This window comes from Folsomia candida, unplaced genomic scaffold (genome assembly GCF_002217175.1).
Source record: "Folsomia candida strain VU population unplaced genomic scaffold, ASM221717v1 Fcan01_Sc079, whole genome shotgun sequence".
Lineage (NCBI taxonomy): Eukaryota > Metazoa > Arthropoda > Collembola > Entomobryomorpha > Isotomidae > Folsomia > Folsomia candida.
The window spans coordinates 40,888-61,044 of record NW_019091271.1 but is presented as its reverse complement, the minus strand read 5'-3'; the positions used below and the strand labels follow the sequence as shown (position 1 = coordinate 61,044).

Below are 20,157 nucleotides of genomic sequence, written 5' to 3'. Positions count from 1 at the left end.
TAGTGCCCAGACTTTGAACTTCGTTTAAAAATGTAGGGCCGCAAAACCCGCATGGGTACAATTTGCGTTATTATACCTTACGCGCTATAAAGTTTGAAAATTGAACTATTTTAAAAAAAATTATTTTGATTTGTTCTTCGAACTATCATTTTCACCGAAGGACCTGGTATGCATCTGCATTGTGTACAAATAGGTGCAATAGCTCCAGATTTTTTAATGTCTTCGGTGATACAAAATCTACCCGGTACGTTTCTTTATTTGGTCAGCAAAAATATCGAAATCGAAGTTGGGCTTATCATTTTGACTGCACAATTTCCTGCTTTAGTAATTTAGTAAAATCAAGCATGTCCTGTTTTCGCCCTGTGACAATGTGACATAGGGTCTTACACAAAATTTTCAGGTTAGCGACGAATGGTCGACAAACGTTTCGTCGAAACCTGATTAGTCGACAAAACAGATATGTGGTCGGCAGAAAATTGGTCGAAACAGTGTATTGTCGAACATGTCATACTGGTCCCCAACTTAAAGTGGTCGACAACATATTAGTCGACCAACGTTACAAGTTTTAAGTAATCCTTGCATGGGAAGATGTATAATTTTATTACTACTTATCCAGAAATTCTGCCAAAAGATAGCATTACATCGATAAGTGAAAATTGCAGTCGCATAAGTTAAAAATATTACCATATTTGATCCAAATTAACATTTTTCTATACGGTATGTGGACTTAGAATTGATACGCCGGGCTTGTTTCTCCCAGATTTTTTGCAACATGCACAATTCCGCACATCTATCAAATACACAAAGTTTTAGTTCAAAACTCGGGCCGATAAGAAAAAAACCATCGTTTTTAATTTTAAAATAATTACTTAAAACAACTCCATTTCCCATAACAGAATAATGCGTTATGCAGGAAGACTGCAAATCAATTGATTTCGATGTGGATATGGAATAGTTTTATTTATTTTGAAGTTAAAAATCGATGATCGAGTTTTTAATTGAACTAAAGGTTATTCATTTAATACATATAAATATGTTGAAAATGTACATGTTGCAAAAAAATCTGGGAGAAACACGCCTGCCGAACCCATTGGTACCGAAATCGTGAAGACAAATATTTTGTCGACGAGCTGAGATTGGGGACCAGCTGGTTGTCGACCAATATGATGTTGACGAGACAGTTTGTCGGCCACCCACTCGTCCGGAGCCCCAGATTTTCAGCTTAAATTCTACCTTTTATTCCAAGGTAGGTACATAACCATTGTTAGCTATTGTTCTTTTATGATCGACAATGTGATGGCATAGGTGCCTTTGTAGATTCGACATTTAAACCCAATGTGGCTGCTCAAAATCTTCGAAGCAATTAAGGACTTGTGATAGGTAGCGAACTTGTTCGTACAATAATTTTAGTGGACACAACTACCCGATACCTTCTGGGGATTACACCTGCCCTAGCTTTTTTAGTGTTTTCGGAGAGGAAAAAAGGTTATGATGCATTTTTTACTTGGTCAGCCCAAGTAAGAATGCATAGATTGGGCTTATAATTTTCACGCCATAATTTCTCCATTTTAATAATTTGAAAGAATCAAGGATAAATTATTTTAGGCTCACAAAAGTGAAAAGAGTTTTTTTTAACTATGTTTTAATTTTAGGGTAATTATTGTTTATTTCTGTTCGATATTGGCACGCTACGAAATTGCTCAAAATCTTCGAAACGTTTAAATAATTTTCCGTGAAATTTTGTAGTGGACACCAGGGCCCGGCCCCCTTCGGGGCCCGGCCCTGGGGAAAACCCCCACCTGGCAGCCCCTCGTAAGGGCCCTGATTACAACCAACAAATTTTATTTTTAGCAGCTGAATAATTAAGTTTAGGCAGTAAAAATGTTCAAATGCAACAACTTTTAATGAAATTTCACAGGTTAGGGGACGTTCACAAACTTCATAACGCAAATTGTTTTGGACTTTGAATTTTTTAACGCTTTTTTGGACATCAAGCCGCTGCTAGCGTCACGAAAACTTGATAGCCTTCCCCCCCCTCTGTCACGTAACGTATGTGAATTGTGAATTGTGAAGCCATTGATGGATATACATATATTGTCGGTGTTGGTTTGGATGAAAAAGTCTAAAATGTGTTTAAAATTTATTTTCAAGTTTTAAATTCAAATTTTAAATCACAGAAAATTACAAAGTTTATTGTAAGGTGTTAGGGTGGTTTGAAAAAAAAACTTGTTCAAAGATAAATTTCGAGAATTAGCTTACGAATGAAATACAGTATAGTCAGAAAGTCTTTCCACTTTCCTACTTTTTGCACCTAAAGCCTTATATTTATTGCTCGAGAAGCTTTATGGAATGAACTGCAAGTTTGCACAATTAATTATCATAGTGCAAGGCTTTCGGAACCATACTTTGGATAACGTCTTAGCACAAGTAAGGACACGGTGGAATTAGAGCGTGTTCCTACAATAAACGTTTTCAAACCACTTTGAAAAAAATCCCAACACTGTTTTGGAAAATAGGTCAGAAATTTTCAGGACCAAACTTCAAGATATGCAAGATCGTCTGGACGACATACAAAATAAATTGCTTGCAAAAATAACAATTATTAGAATTTATACCTCACCTGGTCAGAAACTGTATGGCCACAATGTAGGGAAAGCTTTAATTGTTAACTGAATGCACATGTTTTTTCCCAACTTGTGAAATTTATTAAAAATTGTGTTGCATTTGAACATTTTGTTGCCTAAACTTAATTATTCTGCTGCGCAAATATAAACTTTGTTGGTTGTAAAATTTTACATTTTAGTGGATTAAAAAATGCGATTGGTTGCAAATTTTAGTGTTGCGAAAATTATTTCTTTTCGTTGGAAGAAAAAAATTTGGTTGGGCACTATAAATTTGACCCTTTATAAAAAACCTCGAGTCATCTTCAAAAATGAATACAGGGTCCTACTGCTTTTATTTATTGTTTGGGGGTAAAATCTTGTAAAATTGATGATTGCTTGTGCTTGTTTAAGAAACATTACGCAGAGAACTGATCCTAGTTGAAAAAACGTCAGAAAATTATTATTGCTTACAACAATAAATAATTCATCACGTCATGTCGCGAAAACTTGTCATGTCAAACACTAAACCAAGCAAAACTGAATACAATTCCAATAGGAGAGTAAAATCCCGGGATTTTATTGGTTCAAGTAAAATCCAGCATGCTCTGATTTTTTCAGGAGACATTTTTTGCATGCAAAGCTTATGTATGGATGTCACCCTTTAAAAATCAAACTATACTCCCCTGCATACTTGCAAACTCAGTCAAGCAATGAATTAAACCCTATAATTCATTTCTTAACTGGCTATCCGTACTTTTATCAACAGGTGCTAATCATTCTGACAAATCACAAATTTGGAAATGTGCCTACCTCTGCCTGAACATGGTTGAAATTGATTACTACATTGTATCATTTTCCACAGCTTTACTAGCTTTCCTGTTTCCCTGCAAGGCACCCCTTCTTAGTGCCCTGTTTGCCAAAATGGTCGCTTGGATGTTCCACATTTTGTGCAGCGTACGATCTTTGTTGTCTTCGAATTTTTGAATATGACCACAGTCATCGTCGGGGCAGGTTATCACGCCGTGGCTACCCTTGTGCCATGTCTTTGCTTCTTATCAACAGAATTGAAAAGGCTTGACGATTTTCTCAAGGAATTTCAGACTACAGAAAATTGCAAGTACTTGAAAAAATCGTCAACTCTGTCATACGGGAAAGGATATTTGCTATATATGGATACTTTCTGCCCTTTGCGCAGTTGATATTTTGCTTTGTCGCGATTAAAATTTGCCACGTTCCGGAAGCAAGCATTATGCGAGCTGCTATGTTCATCGCTGCGTATATTGGGCTACTTACCGTATCAATGACAACATTTTCCATGGCAGGATTTGTAATTCGGTTCAGCACCAAGTGGATAATGGGGTTCAAGAAATAAGCAAGTCGCCAGTGACTAAGCGGATTTGCAGGTCGTTGACCCCATTGAGGGTTCAGTTTGGAAATAATTTTGTCGAACCAATGACACCCCTGGTTATTCAGGAATTCTGCATTCGGCAAACCACTACCCTCCTGCTTTTGTCGAAATAAATGTTTGGAATTTATTTAGAGGTGATAAATACTGCTTAATTCTTTCCCCCTTGATTGGACGCTTTGTAACTCATTTTATGAAATAGCACATATTTTTGTAAAATTATGTAATCATGTTTCCATATATGCGGAGTAATTCTAAAAAGAGCTATGTGCAGTCTCTTCTTAATTCTAAAACCACGTATGTGCATAATAAGAACTAGTAAAAAGATTTATGTAACTGCAAGTCCAAAATTAAAAAGCATTATTTATTCATGCAAGATTATACGGATGACGTAAATATGTACATATATCTGAGCGCATTTATTATACTCATAAATTGAAAAGTCAAAACTCAATGAATTAAGGATTTCTAAGTTAGAATTTGCTTAAGGCACTGTGAAAATGTCCATTAATTATTGTTAGGCATCTTGATATTAATATGATAAAACTGTCGTGGAATCACCTGTACTGTACAGTAAAAACCAGTATTTAAAAAGTCATAAGTGCAATTCAAAAATTGTAAAAATTATTTATTTGTCCAATTCATACTACTCGTATAACCGGTGTTACGTTTCTTGCTACTTTACTGTATTCATTGTAATGTGCTGATTTTTTACACGAAACTAATCGTAAAACGAACACAAAAATTTAAAGTTCCTCCTTCTCACCGAGACCTCTTGTTATCCTAAACGCTTGGATAGCCTCCCAACGTTTCGTCCATTCTTCGCGATCATCCAGAATGACAACTTTGATGCACTTCCATATCACGGATATCACGAGTGCATCGTCCAAATCACGGTCGATGAGTTGCAGGACGATCCTACTTTAGTAATCAGCTAAGGGCTCACATTCCCAAATGAACGGGATTGCATCAACTCCCATTTCTAATAATGCGTCCATCGTGTCGCTCATGAGGAGGCAAACGGTTTTAGAAATGTATTGATTTCCTGCATACAAAAATAATATGTACACTCTAAAAAATCAGGTAACGGCAATGACCAAGCAATAACTATATCATAACTAATTTGTTACCGACTGTTAGTAAATTTATTTTATGGCGTTAAAAATGTAATTCAAAATGTATGCAGGTTTTTTTTTTTAAATCTCAATCTTTAATTAATAATGTCCATCCTCAAATTAGTAGCTTCATTATTATTTTCCTTAGTGAGGCAAACATTTGTTAAGTTACATAGCGGCTTCATGAAAATGTAGTTTTTTTGCACAAGTTATATAATTATCAAAAACACTTTCCAAACTCCTACACATGTGGTTAACAAATCATTAAAGATTTGTTATGCACGTCAAAATGACTTACATATGTACATATTTATGAATACGTTTTTCTACATTTGAACTGCAAAATTTGTGTGATATTGGATTAAAATTTAGAAGAATTTAGGAAAATAGATATGTAACCTTCGTAATCCTCATAGTCAACAGTGTACTTCAGAATAGGTTCCTCCTCCCCGATCACTTTGTTTGGGACGTACAGCGTGAATAAGTCCTTGACTCGCGTAACCTTACCGGGTTTTGTCCGCAACGCTTTTAGCACCTCATTCATCCGATTTCCCGGATCATTCAGACTTATCGAGGTTTCTATATTGTCACTAATTTTGTAACCTCCATCCGTTAAAATAGCCATAACTGCGCTGCGTCCACTAGTCGCCTTTCCCCGCAGTTCGTTGTTACGCGTCATTGTATAGCACACCTTGGTCACGTTTTTCAAAATGGGCGGGGTCAGTTTGGAGTGGGCGCCCTCGCCAAACATGAGCAAGCAGGTGGGATACTACTCGGGAATAAGGACAAATTTAGAGAATATATTAAACAGGGTATTCCGACCCCGGGTTTTACTGGGTTGGGGTTTTGGGGGTTTTACTGGGTTTTACTTGGTCGTAAATGAGTAAAACCCAACGGGTTTTACTATGTTATAGGGGTTTTACTGGGTTTTACTCCGGTTTTACTCGGGTTTTACTGTAAAAGAGACTAAATCAAGTGAGTAGCAGTACGCGTTAATTTTTAACTCAAATCTGCCTCGATATTCATCATCAGTGAGATTCTTGGAAATCCACATTCTTCACACGGCTTCACAATTTGCCTCTACTATATCGTAGACCTAAAAATATAAGCAATCATTTTTGCAAGACGTAGGTGTTTAAAAAATAAGCAAATAAACATTTGAATCTAAGCATTTGGACCTTGGTAGTTAAAATAAAATGGCTGGTAAACGTGCAAACCGTCGAAAACAGGCGAAGTCAAGATTGTCGCCATTAACTAATTCACAAATACTAGACGAACTCGGTGAGATTAACACTTATTATTATTAGTCAAATTATTATTTAGTAAATAAATACAAAATACATAACTTGCATATTTTTAACAGATAATTTGACAACTGAGGAGTCAACTTCGCACGAACCCTTTCCAGCTTTGGTTTTGGTGGATAGCCAAGATATTTCCGATGGTCAGGCTTCTACATTCGAGAATGGAGATTTCAAAATTTCTGTTAATCAAGACAACCCTACTACACCTGGTAAATAAATTTAAAAATTTTGAATTACATATCTATTTATGTGTAATCCAGATTTTGTAAAAGTATCTTCGTTTCAATTATATTCCAGAATCAAAACAGAGACATTTGTGATAAAAGTAGTACTTCACCGGATGATACTCACAAAGATCCAAGTTATGAACAAGTTGATGATTTCGACGATATTGATGAGCCCAAAACAAAAAAAACCAAAGCCAGGCACCAAGGTGAGAGTGTATTATTTACTCTCACTTATATACTATATAAGGTTTCTTAAGGTGAGACTCAAATTTCTTATGAATTTGAACTTAGGGTCGGGGTGGTCGCCCAAAGGAGGACAAAATCTGGGATTCATTTCTGATCACCAAGTCCGGACAGAAACGGAGCGCTACATGTAAAGACTGTGGAGAGAAATTTGGATGGGCTAAGGTCGAGAGATTACGGACACATGTATCGATTTGCCATATGAAATCTCCATCGAAAAAGACGTTCCTCACCCCTTCTGTTGCTAACACCTCACAAAGGGATATTCAAGTTATTGCAGTAAAGCAAACGAACTCTCAGACATCACTTCCTCAGCTGTTTCGGGGGCTCGAAAATTCAAGGATAAAATGGATACCCAAATTTCAAAAGCGTTTTTTGCATGCAACATACCTTTTTCCGTTATCGAACACCCCGAAGTTATTAAAGCACTTCGAATGCTGAATCCATCATACAAACCACCATCCTCCAAAACTTTAGGAGGACCGTTGCTGGATAAAGTTTATAATGAAATCGTTAGTACTGCAAAGGAAAAAGCACAATCAAAATTTGCAACCCTTATGCAAGATGGCTGGAGTGGACTAAAGCAGGCTCCAGTTATTTCACATTGCATTAATGTGGAAGGTCGAGATTCTATTTTTGTTAATGCAATCTCCACTACAAATGAAGTCAAGGACGCTGAATATTGTGCTAATCTAGCCAAAGACGCTATCGAAGAAGCAGAAGAAAAATTTGGCTGTGAAATTGGTGCAGTTGTGACGGATAATTGCACAACTATGAACTCGATGCGATCCATTCTTTCAGCCAATTCTGATTTGTCGACATATGGTTGTCACACCCATTGGCTAAATCTCGTGGGGTAGGAAATAGCAGAGAAGGATATAATGGATAAAGTAAAAGCCGTTCAACGCTTTTTTCGTGATTTCACTTTTCCGAGGGAGACCCTAAGAAAATTGGGAGGATTGCAGACTGTTCTGCCGAAACGAACTCGCTGGAACACTCAATATTCCTGCTTAGAAAATTTCGCAAAGAATCACACGATTTATCTGGACACTGCTAAGGATGTTAAGGCAAAAACACCGCCCGAAATTTCTGACATTCTGACAGATCTCTACTTTTATCAACGGGTCACAGACTTAATGAAGAAGATGGCACCGGTAACATGCGCGATTACAAAGGTAGTCATAATTATCATTTCTAAATATTTTCATTTTAAATAGTGAATAAAAATTAGCCCTTAAATTTACAGCTTCAACACGAGAAAGCAAATGTGTCCTACGCTGTTAGACACTGGGTCAAGATCTCGAAAAACTGGACTTAGCGATATTCCAAACTGCAAATTTGAGGAACGCATGGATAAAGCCCTCCCTCCCGTTGTTTGCGCTGCATATCTACTCGATCCGTATTACCGAGGCAATATACTTGTGTTAAATTAAAAAGTAAAATATATTAAACATTTGATTTGTATATATTCTAGGCGAGGGGTTACCTACTATCTTTCGTGAACGGGGGCAAGTGTGGCTGGCAAAGAAAAATCCATTATACGAGTCTGTTCAATTGAAACTTGAGGCAGGCGATTCAAATTATTTTGTGAAACGATTAATGAACAAAGAGATACTTCGGGGAGAACTTGCTCTGACTTCTTCTCAGTGGTGGGATATAATGGGGTCGCAGATGGAAAATAAATTGCCAATTGGATTTGCTAAATTGGCAAAGGAACTGATGATGCTGCCGGCATCTACAAGTGGGATGGAACGGTGTTTCAGCACAATGGGAATAATAATTTCAAAAACAAGAAATAGGATAGAAATTGAAAAAGCAAGTAAACTTTGCATGATATATCGAACACTTAATTGTGGTAGATTAGAAGATAAAGATATTGACCTCTCTTAATAGAAACTTTCTCTCATTCCCCACCGTTATAAGTATTACTAAGAATGTTTACATATTAGGAAGTATTTTTCCAAACTATGTGATTTTTTGTGACTTTATTTTTGATGAAATTAATAAATACATAGATTACGTAAAAATTATCGGTTTTGAGTGTTTGAAGCCCAGTATACAGCATAGATCGGAGTACTCCGGGCTTGGAGTACGTACCCCGGCCTCCGGAGGCCGGAGTACGCAGCTTTTTCTGGAGGCCGGAGTACGCGGAGGCCGGAGTACACGTGGCCAGCCGGAGGCCGGAGTACGCGGAGGCCGGAGTACACGTGGCCGGCCGGAGGCCGGAGTACGGAGGCCGGAGTACGCAAAATTTCCGATCGCATAGATAGGAGAATTCCGGGCTTGGAGTACGTACTCCGGCCTCCGGAGGCCGGAGTACGCGACTTTTTCTGGAGGCCGGAGTACGCGGAGGCCGGAGTACGCGTGGCCAGCCGGAGGCCGGAGTACGCGGAGGCCGGAGGACGTAAAATATCCGATCTATGGTATACAGTAAAACCCAGTAAAACCCAGTAAAACCCCAAAACCCAGTAAAACCCAGTAAAACCCCGGGGTAGTTGTTTTTAGAGTAAAACCCCGGGTTTTTCAGAACCCTGACATTAAAATTTTAGCAATACATGCTCAGCCAAATTTTTAATATTTCCAACCGGAAGTAAAAAAACTCATGACTCTAAATTCAAATGTTTGCTTTACAGTGTATCGAAGGCAAGTAAATATATAACCACTTGCAAGAAATAACTGCAAAAAAGTGATTTCTTGTAGCTGTTGTTCCCTTCAAAAATGCAAGGTGCAAGAAACCACTTCCCGCCGCTATGGTTGATAGGGAGCGTCGCCAGATAGCGAATATTTCTTGCACGTGCATTTCTTGCTTTGCAATTCAAGAAATGTAGCACACGCTTCCATCAGCATACGGTTTATACAGAGAATATTCGTTATTTCTTCGTGTCTTTAGTATCATAAAATTCTTTACGGAGATAAAACAAGGGGTCAGGCTTAATAAACTCGTAAGCGTAGTAACGAAATTTTCGATGAGAAAATATTACGACGGATATGACATCTCGTAAGCTATTTTATGATACAAAGAAATAATGAATACCCTCATTATAAAGTTGTCGCGTGTATGGAAAGGGTCAAGACTCACCTCTAAATCTGAGCTCTTTAATGGCACTCCTAACTCTATTATTGCTGCATGAATGCTCATCTTCCTCTTCACATCGTCCCCTTGGCCTCCAAATACTTCTACTTGGACGACCATGTTAAGATAGTTGGCCCCTTTTTCACACGATCGCCACTCGAGTTGTACCTCATTTATGGTCAACTCGGACGATGGAGGTACTGTTTCGTCACCATAGTTTTCCTGGAGCACATCTGGACGCTTAAGGCTCTCAAGAGTCTTGACATCCTCCAGCCATCCGACAGGATCATCCAACATTTTCCCACGAAGACAGTTCCACACATCTTCAATGAGGTCGGAGTCATTGGCATCATCGAAGCGGAAATTTGAAAATCCCGCCACATCACTGTACACACACAGGGGGCGACAATCCCAGATTTCAGATTCGAGTTCGTTTTCGAACAAAAAATCTAACGTGGTTGAGAGAAGAAGGCAGACTTTGGAGGTTTGAGTAGTTCCTAAAATTGAAATAAATCACGAAATCATTTACATGGACAGAGGGCATGGCAAACAAGATAGCGTAGAACGACTGATATTCATGGTTTCGATTGGTAAAAACCAAATTGACCAGGGCAGCGGGAAAAAGTGGGAAAAAGGCATTTTTACCACCCACCCAAAATGGATGGGAAATGGGAAAAATGGAAGAACTCTGGTTTTGGGGCAATCCGAAACAACTTCTTTAAAACTTAAGATTTTCAAAATTTGACTTCATATTCGTATTCTCCATCAAATTCTGAGAAAATTAGTTGGTAATACGGTTCAATTTGATCAATCTCTAAAATTAACATGTATTCACACGGGAAAATTGGAAAAATAATTAAAACTGATCAAAAGTGCTCGTATTACATATCAAAATTTTCAGAAATTCGTGGAAATCACGAATATGAAGTCCAATTACGGAAATATTGATTACTAAAGAAGTTAGCTTTCCCCATAACTAAATACATGGGCAGCCATATTTGCCATTTGGACGGTAAGAACCGTTTTTCCCGGTTTTTACCACTTTTTCCCACCTGCCGTGGTAAAAAATCGTTTTTGACGGGAAAAACTAAACCCTGCTGATATTTAACAGTTCTACACTCTTAGAAATCCAATATAAAAATAATACCAAGCGGTGGTTATATGGAACTCTACCGAAATGGTGTTGATAAGTAATACCGTGTAGTAAGAGCTCGGTATTAATATTTACCCATGTTGGTAACAAATTTTTACGGACCGGTATAATTTTGATATCAAGCTGTAGCAACTTTTACTGTATCTTGTAGCTGTAGCTGTACCGATAAATTTATACGTTTTGGACAATACTAGTTCAATTTATTTCCACATTCACCAACGTGAGAAATTTTGACAAGGAATAATATTAAAGTTTTACCATTTCTGTAGTAAATTCTTACGGACCCAGTGGCGCAACTATATTTTGGGGGCCCCTAGGCAAATGCCCAAAAAAGTTTTGTGTGTTTGTGTCTTTATGCATTTTAGCATTTAAGATAATTTTTTTGACATTCCAAAATTCGAAACGAAATATGCAGATTTTGGCTACAGAAGCTAATTAAACGTTTTAAAATTATGTTTCAAATATTTTTTTTGGCATAAGATTTGTCAAAAATCGGCATACTTATGTAGGTATTTAATAACCGTTTGATTTTAAACTTCAAACATATACATATTTATTTTGAAAAAATGTCATAAAACTTACAATGAAAAATTTAAGACCAATTAAATTCGTCGATTAGGAGTTTTTTTTAATTAATTCAATTTTTTAAATTTGAAATTTTATGTATGGTTAGCAGCCGTGGGGGCCTTTAATGTCTCGGGGCCCCTAGTTCTTGCCTACCTTGCCTATATGCTAATTGCGCCACTGTACGGACCCATATAATTTTGAGGCCAGTCGGTAGCAACTTTGTTACGGAGAAATCAATGCCTGCCTGACTATACCAGATTTATAACGGTGTAACCCCAATTTATTTACATATTCACATATTATTCACCTGTGTAATCTTCGTAATCAACCATTAGCGTGAAAAAGGGAAGATATCTCTCGTCATGGGTTCCGATCCCAATATTGATAATGTCTCTGATTCCCAAAACCCCTCCAACTTTTCGGGGAAGTTCATCTACTGCCTTGGCCACTAACTCGTCCGGATCCGCTAGATCTATTTCCCCATAGAGGTCGTCACTTAAACCTTCGTCACCATAATTTCCTACGGGTGTGAGCGTCCTAACGTAGCACAGTTTTGCCAAGTGCAGCAGATTGGTGGGGGTCAGGTCCGTGTGGAACACTGGCCCGTAAGAGAGGCAACTCGTGCTCGTGTCAATCTGGTAAGTGTTAAAGTAAACTTAATTAACATTGTCGTATAACCATTTATTTATGTACCTTTACTTCAATTTATTAATTCACGAAGGCCTTGGTAACTTTGTAAAGTTCATATATATGTATGTTCTTTAAACCAGCAAAGTTTGGCAAAATTTTGAAAATTTTCTAAGGAAATCAGCTTACAAATGTTTTTAAACTTGTTTAGATCCAGGGAGATTTTTTAATTTGTAAAACTGTGTAAATTAAATATGCGACAAACTTTACAAGTTTTGGTAAGTTACAAATCACTATTGCTCTAATTTGAACTTTAATTCTACATATACATGCATATAAATATGTGAATATGTATATGTATATGAATATTTAGCTCACTCTAAAGTATAAATTTTGAATCTTTCTAAAACTAATTAGTAATTAGTAATTACCTCATTCCCCTCTAGCACTGGGCGTTTCGAGGTCTCGAACATGACGACGTGAAGCGTTACGTTAATCTCGTTGAGGCCAACGTACAAATCCAGGTATGGCACAGAGGTGGTTGACAATTTCCAAAGTAGGGCAACATTGCGGATTGTTAAATCCTTTGGACGATTTGCGTCGATGTTTCCAAGTACGAAAGAAACTTGAAAAAACGTGAGTATCTGTACCACTAAAATTCCGAGGGGTAAAAGGATCTTCATTTTAATTATTGTTGTGTATCCTATGTTAATAAATTAAGTAAATATTAAATTGTGAAGTTCAACTGCCAACCGAATCACTATGTATTTCGTTATCTACGTAAGTATTTATTAGCTCTGATAACAAATTCATGCCTCCTAGATATGTATGTATTTAACGTTGCATAATATATACGCGAGCGAAATTGTCATATGAGGGACCGTGCATAAAGGATGTTGTAAACGAATTTCCATGCATTTATGATTCATTCATTTTTCTTCTAATATCAACATCGGAGGACCGGAAAAAATAACATTAAAAAAGTTACTGCTGAGGTGGCATTTAATTATGCATGTATCTATCTAGATAGTGAAGGTAAGTACTTAACCACGAAAACGTATTTACTATCTGGACAGAATTGACTCATACGATTGACTACCCTTAGCAAAACGGAAAGCCCACATGACTTAACTAAATTGTGATAATATTTTACCCCACATTGTGATAAATCTTCCCCACAATGTGTTAAATCCTCACTATCTAGTGTTACGTTTACACATTGTGGGGAAGGTTTATCACAATGTGGGATAAAATATTATCACAATTTAGTTAAGTCATTTGGGCTCCCCGTTTTTCTAAGAGCGTATCTGTAAGCTGCAAATTTTTGCACTGCACGTATGTACATCGTCATCTCTATATCTATACATATAAAGTAGGAAGAAGTTCCCTACATATGTACTTGAGTATGTATACATATTTACATGAATATCGCCATTGTTCACTGTTAACTTTCATCGAGTTAACCGAATATGACAATGAATGAAAACGATTGATTGATTGATTGAAGTTTTTATTAATGGTGTCGAACGAGCGTCAGCACACGTACTGATTTTCAGCCCTGGACACCAAGCGACAGTAATAGAATATAATTTTACAACATAACTACTCTAATCTTAACTAAATCTATCAAATTAACAGATTATCCGAATGTATAAATAAGTACAATTAACCTTTGTCTCGCATTCGAATAATATACTCTTTCAATGACTCGCAAAACGCTGAGTAAGTCATTTCATTGAATACCCAGTTTTTAGGAAGGTCATTCCAGAGCTTGTAAGTTCGGAATGAAATTGAGCGCTTTCTAGATTCAGTTCTATGAATAATTGGGCCAAGTCTTGGCATTGTGGAGCCTAGAGAGATACTTCTAACAGAAAAATGAAGTTTACCTAATGACCATCTCTTATAAGCATTTTGAGAGTTACGTATTTTAGTCTCTATCTCAGAGTTAGAAAATTACAATCCGTGCGGATTTTGATCATTTCATCCGAATTGCGGATTTTTGAAAAAGATAAACGAATTTCCTTTCATTTGAATGAAAAGGTCGTAAAGATTCCGTAATTTCAGATGTACATATATACGACTGTGAAATTCACAGTGTGAATTTTTCTGTTCGTTCGTCATGGTTTAATTGTCAAACCTTCAAAATAATTGGCTGTAGGCGTGCACGCACTCGTAAATAATTAATCAATCCAAATCTGATTTAAGATGAAAGCACTATAATGAAATATTTGTTTCATTATAATCATAAACCCTAAATTCTTGATATGTGTCACTTTCAATCAATTTTCAAATCTTAATCAAGGTGGCAGTTGTTAAGTTAATTATTAAATAGGATTCACCTCGTTGGCATATCATTTCTTAGGAGGACAGACCCTCTACATGTTATCTTCAGATCTTGATGCACCTTGCATATGTTGGAGTACCCTATGAGTCTACGAAAACCCTGAAGTGGTTTGATGCCATGGCCCCATTTGCGCCCGTCACACCTTATTTATAACTTATTTGGCGAATAATTATTCAATCGAATTGTCACTTGTTACAGCCGTAGGAGTCTTTGCAAGCTGGTAGATATGATTATATGTACATATGTATGTTAGTATGATCAACATCAGAACTGTTGTCATGCACATGTAAGTACTTACTTAATTACTTATATAGCTGGACTTTTCATATGGTCAATTTGGATCACGGAAGATAAACACAATACAATAACTATACTCGTATCTGTACAACCATGCAGGATAACGTACAAGGAAATGAAAATTTTCCCTTATTAACAGTTGCAATTAAGAAATTAAAAATAATGTACACATAGCCGTGGGTTACTTAAACAGACTTTGATACGGGCATTTATCGATCAAAAAGTATCGCGTTTTTTAGAAAATTATAAAACCGGTTTTCGGGTAGCTCGAAAACCGGTTTTAAACCGGTTTTACAAAATCGGAAAAACCGATTTTGGATGCCCTAACCGACAGGTCAAATGTCAGAATTTTTTAGCAATTCACAATGAGAGTCCAAAAATAAAACTCAATGGATAATTTTTTTGGACTTTCTAATATTTTGTATTGGAAACTACAAGGGCTTACAAAGAAAATCAGCTATAATATGACGATATTTTGACGCCCACAGGAATTTTTCGCCAAAAACGATTTTGAGGCCAAAATCGTGACTGCGGCGAAATTCAACTATTTGCAATATGCAAAAGCATATATGTAGAAAGTGCATATATGCTTTAAATACACAACTGCGTGCGGAATTTCTAATCGCTAAGTGCACGGCTACGTACTGTACCGTAATAAAAAATACATAAAGGTGTATTCACTTTTTTTGCTGACTGTATGTACGTTTCTTATGTAAGTCTCACTCTTGAATAAAGGATTTCTAAACTCAAGTTCCAAGTACTTTAATTATTATTTGTTTGCTAAATTAGCTGCTTCACGAAAATGTCGTTTCTACAGAAATTATGCATTTACGAAGAACAGCTTCTACGTAAACTTGAATGTCAAAATTACTTATGATTTTCCATTTACATTTAAATTACAAAATTTACACCAGTGAGATATGTCGTAAATTTAAACTTAAATTTTTTTAGGTAAATATGTATGTAACCTTCGTAATCCTCATAGTCAACAGTATACTTCAGAATAGGTTCATCCTCCCCGCTCACTTGGTTTGGGATGTACAGCGTGAATAAGTCCTTCACTCGTGTAACCTTACCGGGTTTCCTCCGTAACGCGTTTAGCACCTCAGTCATCCGATTTCCCGGATCATTCAGACTTATCGAGGTTTCTATTTTGCCGCTTGTTTTGTAACCTTCGTTCGTTAAATTGGCCATAACTGCGATAGGTACCCCACCCAGATCCCCTCCCAATTCTTTGTCACGCATTATTGTGTAGCACATCTTGGTCACCGTGATCAAAATGGGCGTGAGCTTGGACTGATCGTCGTCATCAAACATGAACAAGCAGGTGGGATACTATTCAGAAATAAGGACAGATTCAGTGAATATATTGAGGGTATTCATTATTTCTTAGTATAGCAAAAAATAGCTTACGAAGAAAAAACAAGGGGTCAAGCTTCGTAAAAATTGTAACGTAATTTTCATTATAAAATCTTCCCCCGCTTGGAAGAAGAGTGCATACATACAAATTTGCATGGTCAAGACTCACCTCTAAATCTGGGTTCCTTAACGGAACTCCTAATTCTATTATAGCTGCATGAATTCTCATCTTCCTCCTGATTTTGTCCCCTTCGTTTCCAAATTCTTCTACTTGGACGACCATGTCAAGATAATTGGACCCTTTTTCACATGGTCTCCACTCAAGTTGTACGTCGTTTACGGTCAACTCGGTTGGTGATACTAACAATGGAGAGGTGTCAGGTGGTTATCGCCAATGTGGACTGGACTAATTTTAAATTGTTGAGGCCCAGAAATAAGCCCCCCCGTATTTTTTCGTTTTCCTGAATGGGCATATTTACGCCCGTGGTGGAATTTTCAAAAAAAAATTCAGCCAAAATCCTGATTTTTAAAAACGCTGTAACTTTTCGAATTTTAGCCCGATTTCAAAAATTGAATACAATTTGTGTTCAGAATTACTTCCCTGCAAATATAAAACTTCATTTTCAAAAAATTTTTAATTTTCAAAAAATTATCGTTTTTTTCATTTCTAAAAACTCAGAAATGGCATGAAAATATTAAATTTAAAAAAATTTTGAAAATGAATTTTTATATTTTCAGGGAATTAATTCTGAACACAAATTGTATTCAATTTTTGAAATCGGGCTAAAATTCGAAAAGTTACAGCGTTTTTAAAAATCAGGATTTTGGCTGAAATTTTTTTTGAAAATTCCGCCACGGGCGTAAATATGCCCATTCAGGAAAACGAAAAAATACGGGTGGGCTTATTTCTGGGCCTGAACAATTTAAAATTAGTCCGGTCCACATTGGCGATAACCACCTGACACCTCCTCATTGTAAGTCGTCGCCAGAATTTTCCATAAGCACACCTAGTCCCTTGAGTTCCGCCATGACCTTCAGATCCTCCAGCCATGCGACTGGATCATCCAACACTCTTTGACGAAGACAGTCCCACACATTTTCAATGAGGTCGGAGTCATCTGCATCATCGAAGCGAAAATTTGAAAATTCCGCGACATCAGTGTACACACACATGGGGCGACAATCCCAAATTTCGGGTTCAAGTTCGTTTTCGATCAAAAATTCCAACCTGGTCGATATAGGGAAACAGACTTTAGAGGTTTGCGTAGCCCCTAAAATTGAAATAAATCATAAAATCAGTTGTTTTCCACGACGGAAAAAACCTAAAAATAGCTAGCATAGAATCACGGACAGATGGGTTATTAACAGAGTCCGGGTATGTATGTATTTTAAACTTTTTCAATAATAACCCGATCGGGTTGAAACTTTTGGATATTGTTCTTGGTCAGGCATAGGTCACACAGTCAAAAAAAAATTTTCACATATTTTACATATTTCCAGGTTTTGGTACATATAAATATGTTTTAACATATTTCGACGATTTTGCCAAAAATGTGCATTTTTTGATACACATAAATATGTTTTTACATATTTTGGCGATTTATTCAAAAATATACATTATTTTTAATACACATAAATGTTTTTACATATTTCAGCGATTTTTTCGAAAAAAAATATATTCTTTTAGAGAAATCTCAGAAATTCACAATTCATAAAAATTCCGATCATCATTGGAATAATACCAGAGCATGTTGAAATGTTTTTAGTTCGTCACTTTGAAATGTAAAAGCATTTTTTTGCATTTCTGCAGTCAAAAAAACTAAATTTGGGGCAATTTAAAGCGAATTAAAAATATGTTTTATCTGTATATACATATTTTGGCGATTTGATTGAACATTTTACATAAATATGTATTTCTGGGTATTTAAGAACATTTTTAGCCGGACTCTGGTTATTAACCTCTTGGCTACCAATTACACACATTTGTGTAACGATTATTTATCGCTTGACTACCATAAACTATTTTTCGAAATATTACTTTGCCTACCAATTACACACATTTGTGTAGCAAAATTATTTTTCTTAGCTACCAAAATATTTTTGGAAATTTTACCTTGTCCCGCATTTCACAACTTCATAGATTTCCGTTGACTACCAGAATTTTTAAAATCCCCAATATAATTACACATATTTGTGTAACTGGTACGCAATGGATAACGAACTCGTGTGTAATTGGTAGCTAATGGAAATAATTTTGCTACACAAATATGTGTAATTGGTAGGCAAAGTAATATTGCGAAAAATGGATTGGTAGTCAAGTGATAAAAAATCGTTAAACAAATGTGTGTAATTGGTACGCAACGGAATCTTATTCCCGAGACATAACTGGTAACTAGGAGGTTAATAGTTCTACACTCTTAGACATGCAGTATGAAAAGAATACCAAGATGTATATAAGGTGCAGCAGAAGTTCAGTATTTAATATTTTGTCATATCGGTAGCATATTTCTACAGACCAGTATAATTTTAATACCAAGCGGTAGCAACTTTAGGAAACACCAACTTATTTACATATTAACATATTATTCACCTATTTACCTGTGTAATCTTCGTAATCAACCATCATCGTAAACAAAGGAAGATATCTCTCGTCATGATTTCCGATTCCGATATCACGTCTGATCACGTCTCTGATTCCCAAAACCCCACCAACTTTACGGGGAAGCTCATCAATTGCCGTGAGAACTAACTCATCTGGATCCGCTAGATCTATTTCCGGGGGGTCATCCAAATTGAGTCGAATTTCGTCACGATAAAACAGTTTAATGCAACAAACTTTGACCAAGCTGATCAGATGGGTGGGTGTCAGGTCAGTGTGGGCCGATGGACCGTATTTAAGACAACTCGTGTCAATCTATTACATGTTAATGTGAACTTCATTAATGTTCTCGTATGTATACATAAGTATTTATCTAAATACGTTTAATTAAATTTATTAGTGAGGCAATTCACGCAGGCTTTAGTAACATTTGCAAAATCTGTAAATCCTGTAAACTTCCAAAGTTTTACACAATATGACATATTTCTAAGGAAAATTACCTTACAAATATTTGTAAACTTACTCAAATCAAGGAAAAGGTTTATTTTGAAACGTTTGCATATAAAATTATTTTACAAATCTTTATTTATTGACAAAACTTGATTTTTCAAAATTACTAATCACTGCGTGAATTGTCATAACATGAAGTTTGATCTTAGTAAACTTTATGTCCCTGAGAATTATAGATTTTCTACATAATCATGTATCTACTTACCTCATTCTCCTCTAGCACTGGGGGTTTCGACATCTTGAACATGAAAATGTGAAGTGTTGTGTTAATCTCGTTGAGACTAACGTTAAAATCCAGGTATGGCACAGAGGCGGTGGACAATTTCCAAAGTAAGGCAACATTACGGATTGATAAATGCTGTCCAGGTGCGTCAATGTTTCCAAGTACGAAGGCAACTTGGAAAAAGGTGAGTATCTGTGCAGCGAAAATTCCGAGGTGGGGAAGGAATTTCATTTTGATTATTTGTAATGCACATAAATACGCCCTGTAAATGAATTAAATCGTGAACTGTAACTTTCAATCGAGTCGCTGTGTATTTCGTTATCTGCTTATGTATATATGTAGCTCTGATAAGGTATCCATGCATGTTAGATATTTAGCGTTGCATAAATAAATACGCGAGCAAAATTGTCACATAAAAGCCCATACATAAACCATGTTATTGTATTTCCAAGCAGTCATTTTTAATTGGGTTTGATTAGCGTATTGTCAGCGTGAGGACCCAAGAATA

At 36.5% G+C, this 20,157-nt stretch overlaps 2 protein-coding genes across 2 annotated transcripts; both read right to left on the bottom strand.

The window, feature by feature from the left end:
- Window positions 1-4,565: 4,565 nt before the first annotated feature.
- LOC118433726 lies at window positions 4,566-13,114 on the bottom strand. Its single transcript, XM_035845951.1, has 5 exons — window positions 12,749-13,114; window positions 11,998-12,325; window positions 9,977-10,467; window positions 5,523-5,892; window positions 4,566-5,053 (listed from the first exon to the last, which is right to left on the bottom strand). The coding sequence occupies exons 1-5, from the start codon at window positions 12,998-13,000 to the stop codon at window positions 4,932-4,934; spliced, it is 1,563 nt and encodes a 520-aa protein (XP_035701844.1). The 5' UTR covers window positions 13,001-13,114; the 3' UTR covers window positions 4,566-4,931.
- A 1,122-nt stretch (window positions 13,115-14,236) lies between these two features.
- On the bottom strand, window positions 14,237-19,905 carry LOC118433728. The gene is made up of 5 exons (XM_035845953.1): window positions 19,632-19,905; window positions 18,916-19,231; window positions 17,325-17,588; window positions 16,487-16,677; window positions 14,237-16,293 (listed from the first exon to the last, which is right to left on the bottom strand). Exons 1-5 carry the CDS (start codon window positions 19,878-19,880, stop codon window positions 15,850-15,852), a joined length of 1,464 nt encoding a protein of 487 aa, XP_035701846.1. The 5' UTR covers window positions 19,881-19,905; the 3' UTR covers window positions 14,237-15,849.
- Window positions 19,906-20,157: the final 252 nt, after the last annotated feature.

Bases quoted from the DNA above. Each gene is read 5' to 3' on its own strand.
- LOC118433726 (XM_035845951.1), bottom strand. From the start codon at position 13,000: ATGAAGATCCTTTTACCCCTCGGAATTTTAGTGGTACAGATACTCACG. The intron at 12,326-12,748 runs GTAATTACTAAT...AACACTTACCAG, and splicing joins CAGTGCTAGAGGGGAATGAG to ATTGACACGAGCACGAGTTG. The intron at 5,893-9,976 runs GTGAGTCTTGAC...ATTCCCGAGTAG, and splicing joins TAAAGAGCTCAGATTTAGAG to TATCCCACCTGCTTGCTCAT.
- LOC118433728 (XM_035845953.1), bottom strand. From the start codon at position 19,880: ATGAAATTCCTTCCCCACCTCGGAATTTTCGCTGCACAGATACTCACC. The intron at 19,232-19,631 runs GTAAGTAGATAC...AACATGTAATAG, and splicing joins CAGTGCTAGAGGAGAATGAG to ATTGACACGAGTTGTCTTAA. The intron at 16,678-17,324 runs GTGTGCTTATGG...CTCCATTGTTAG, and splicing joins GGCGGAACTCAAGGGACTAG to TATCACCAACCGAGTTGACC.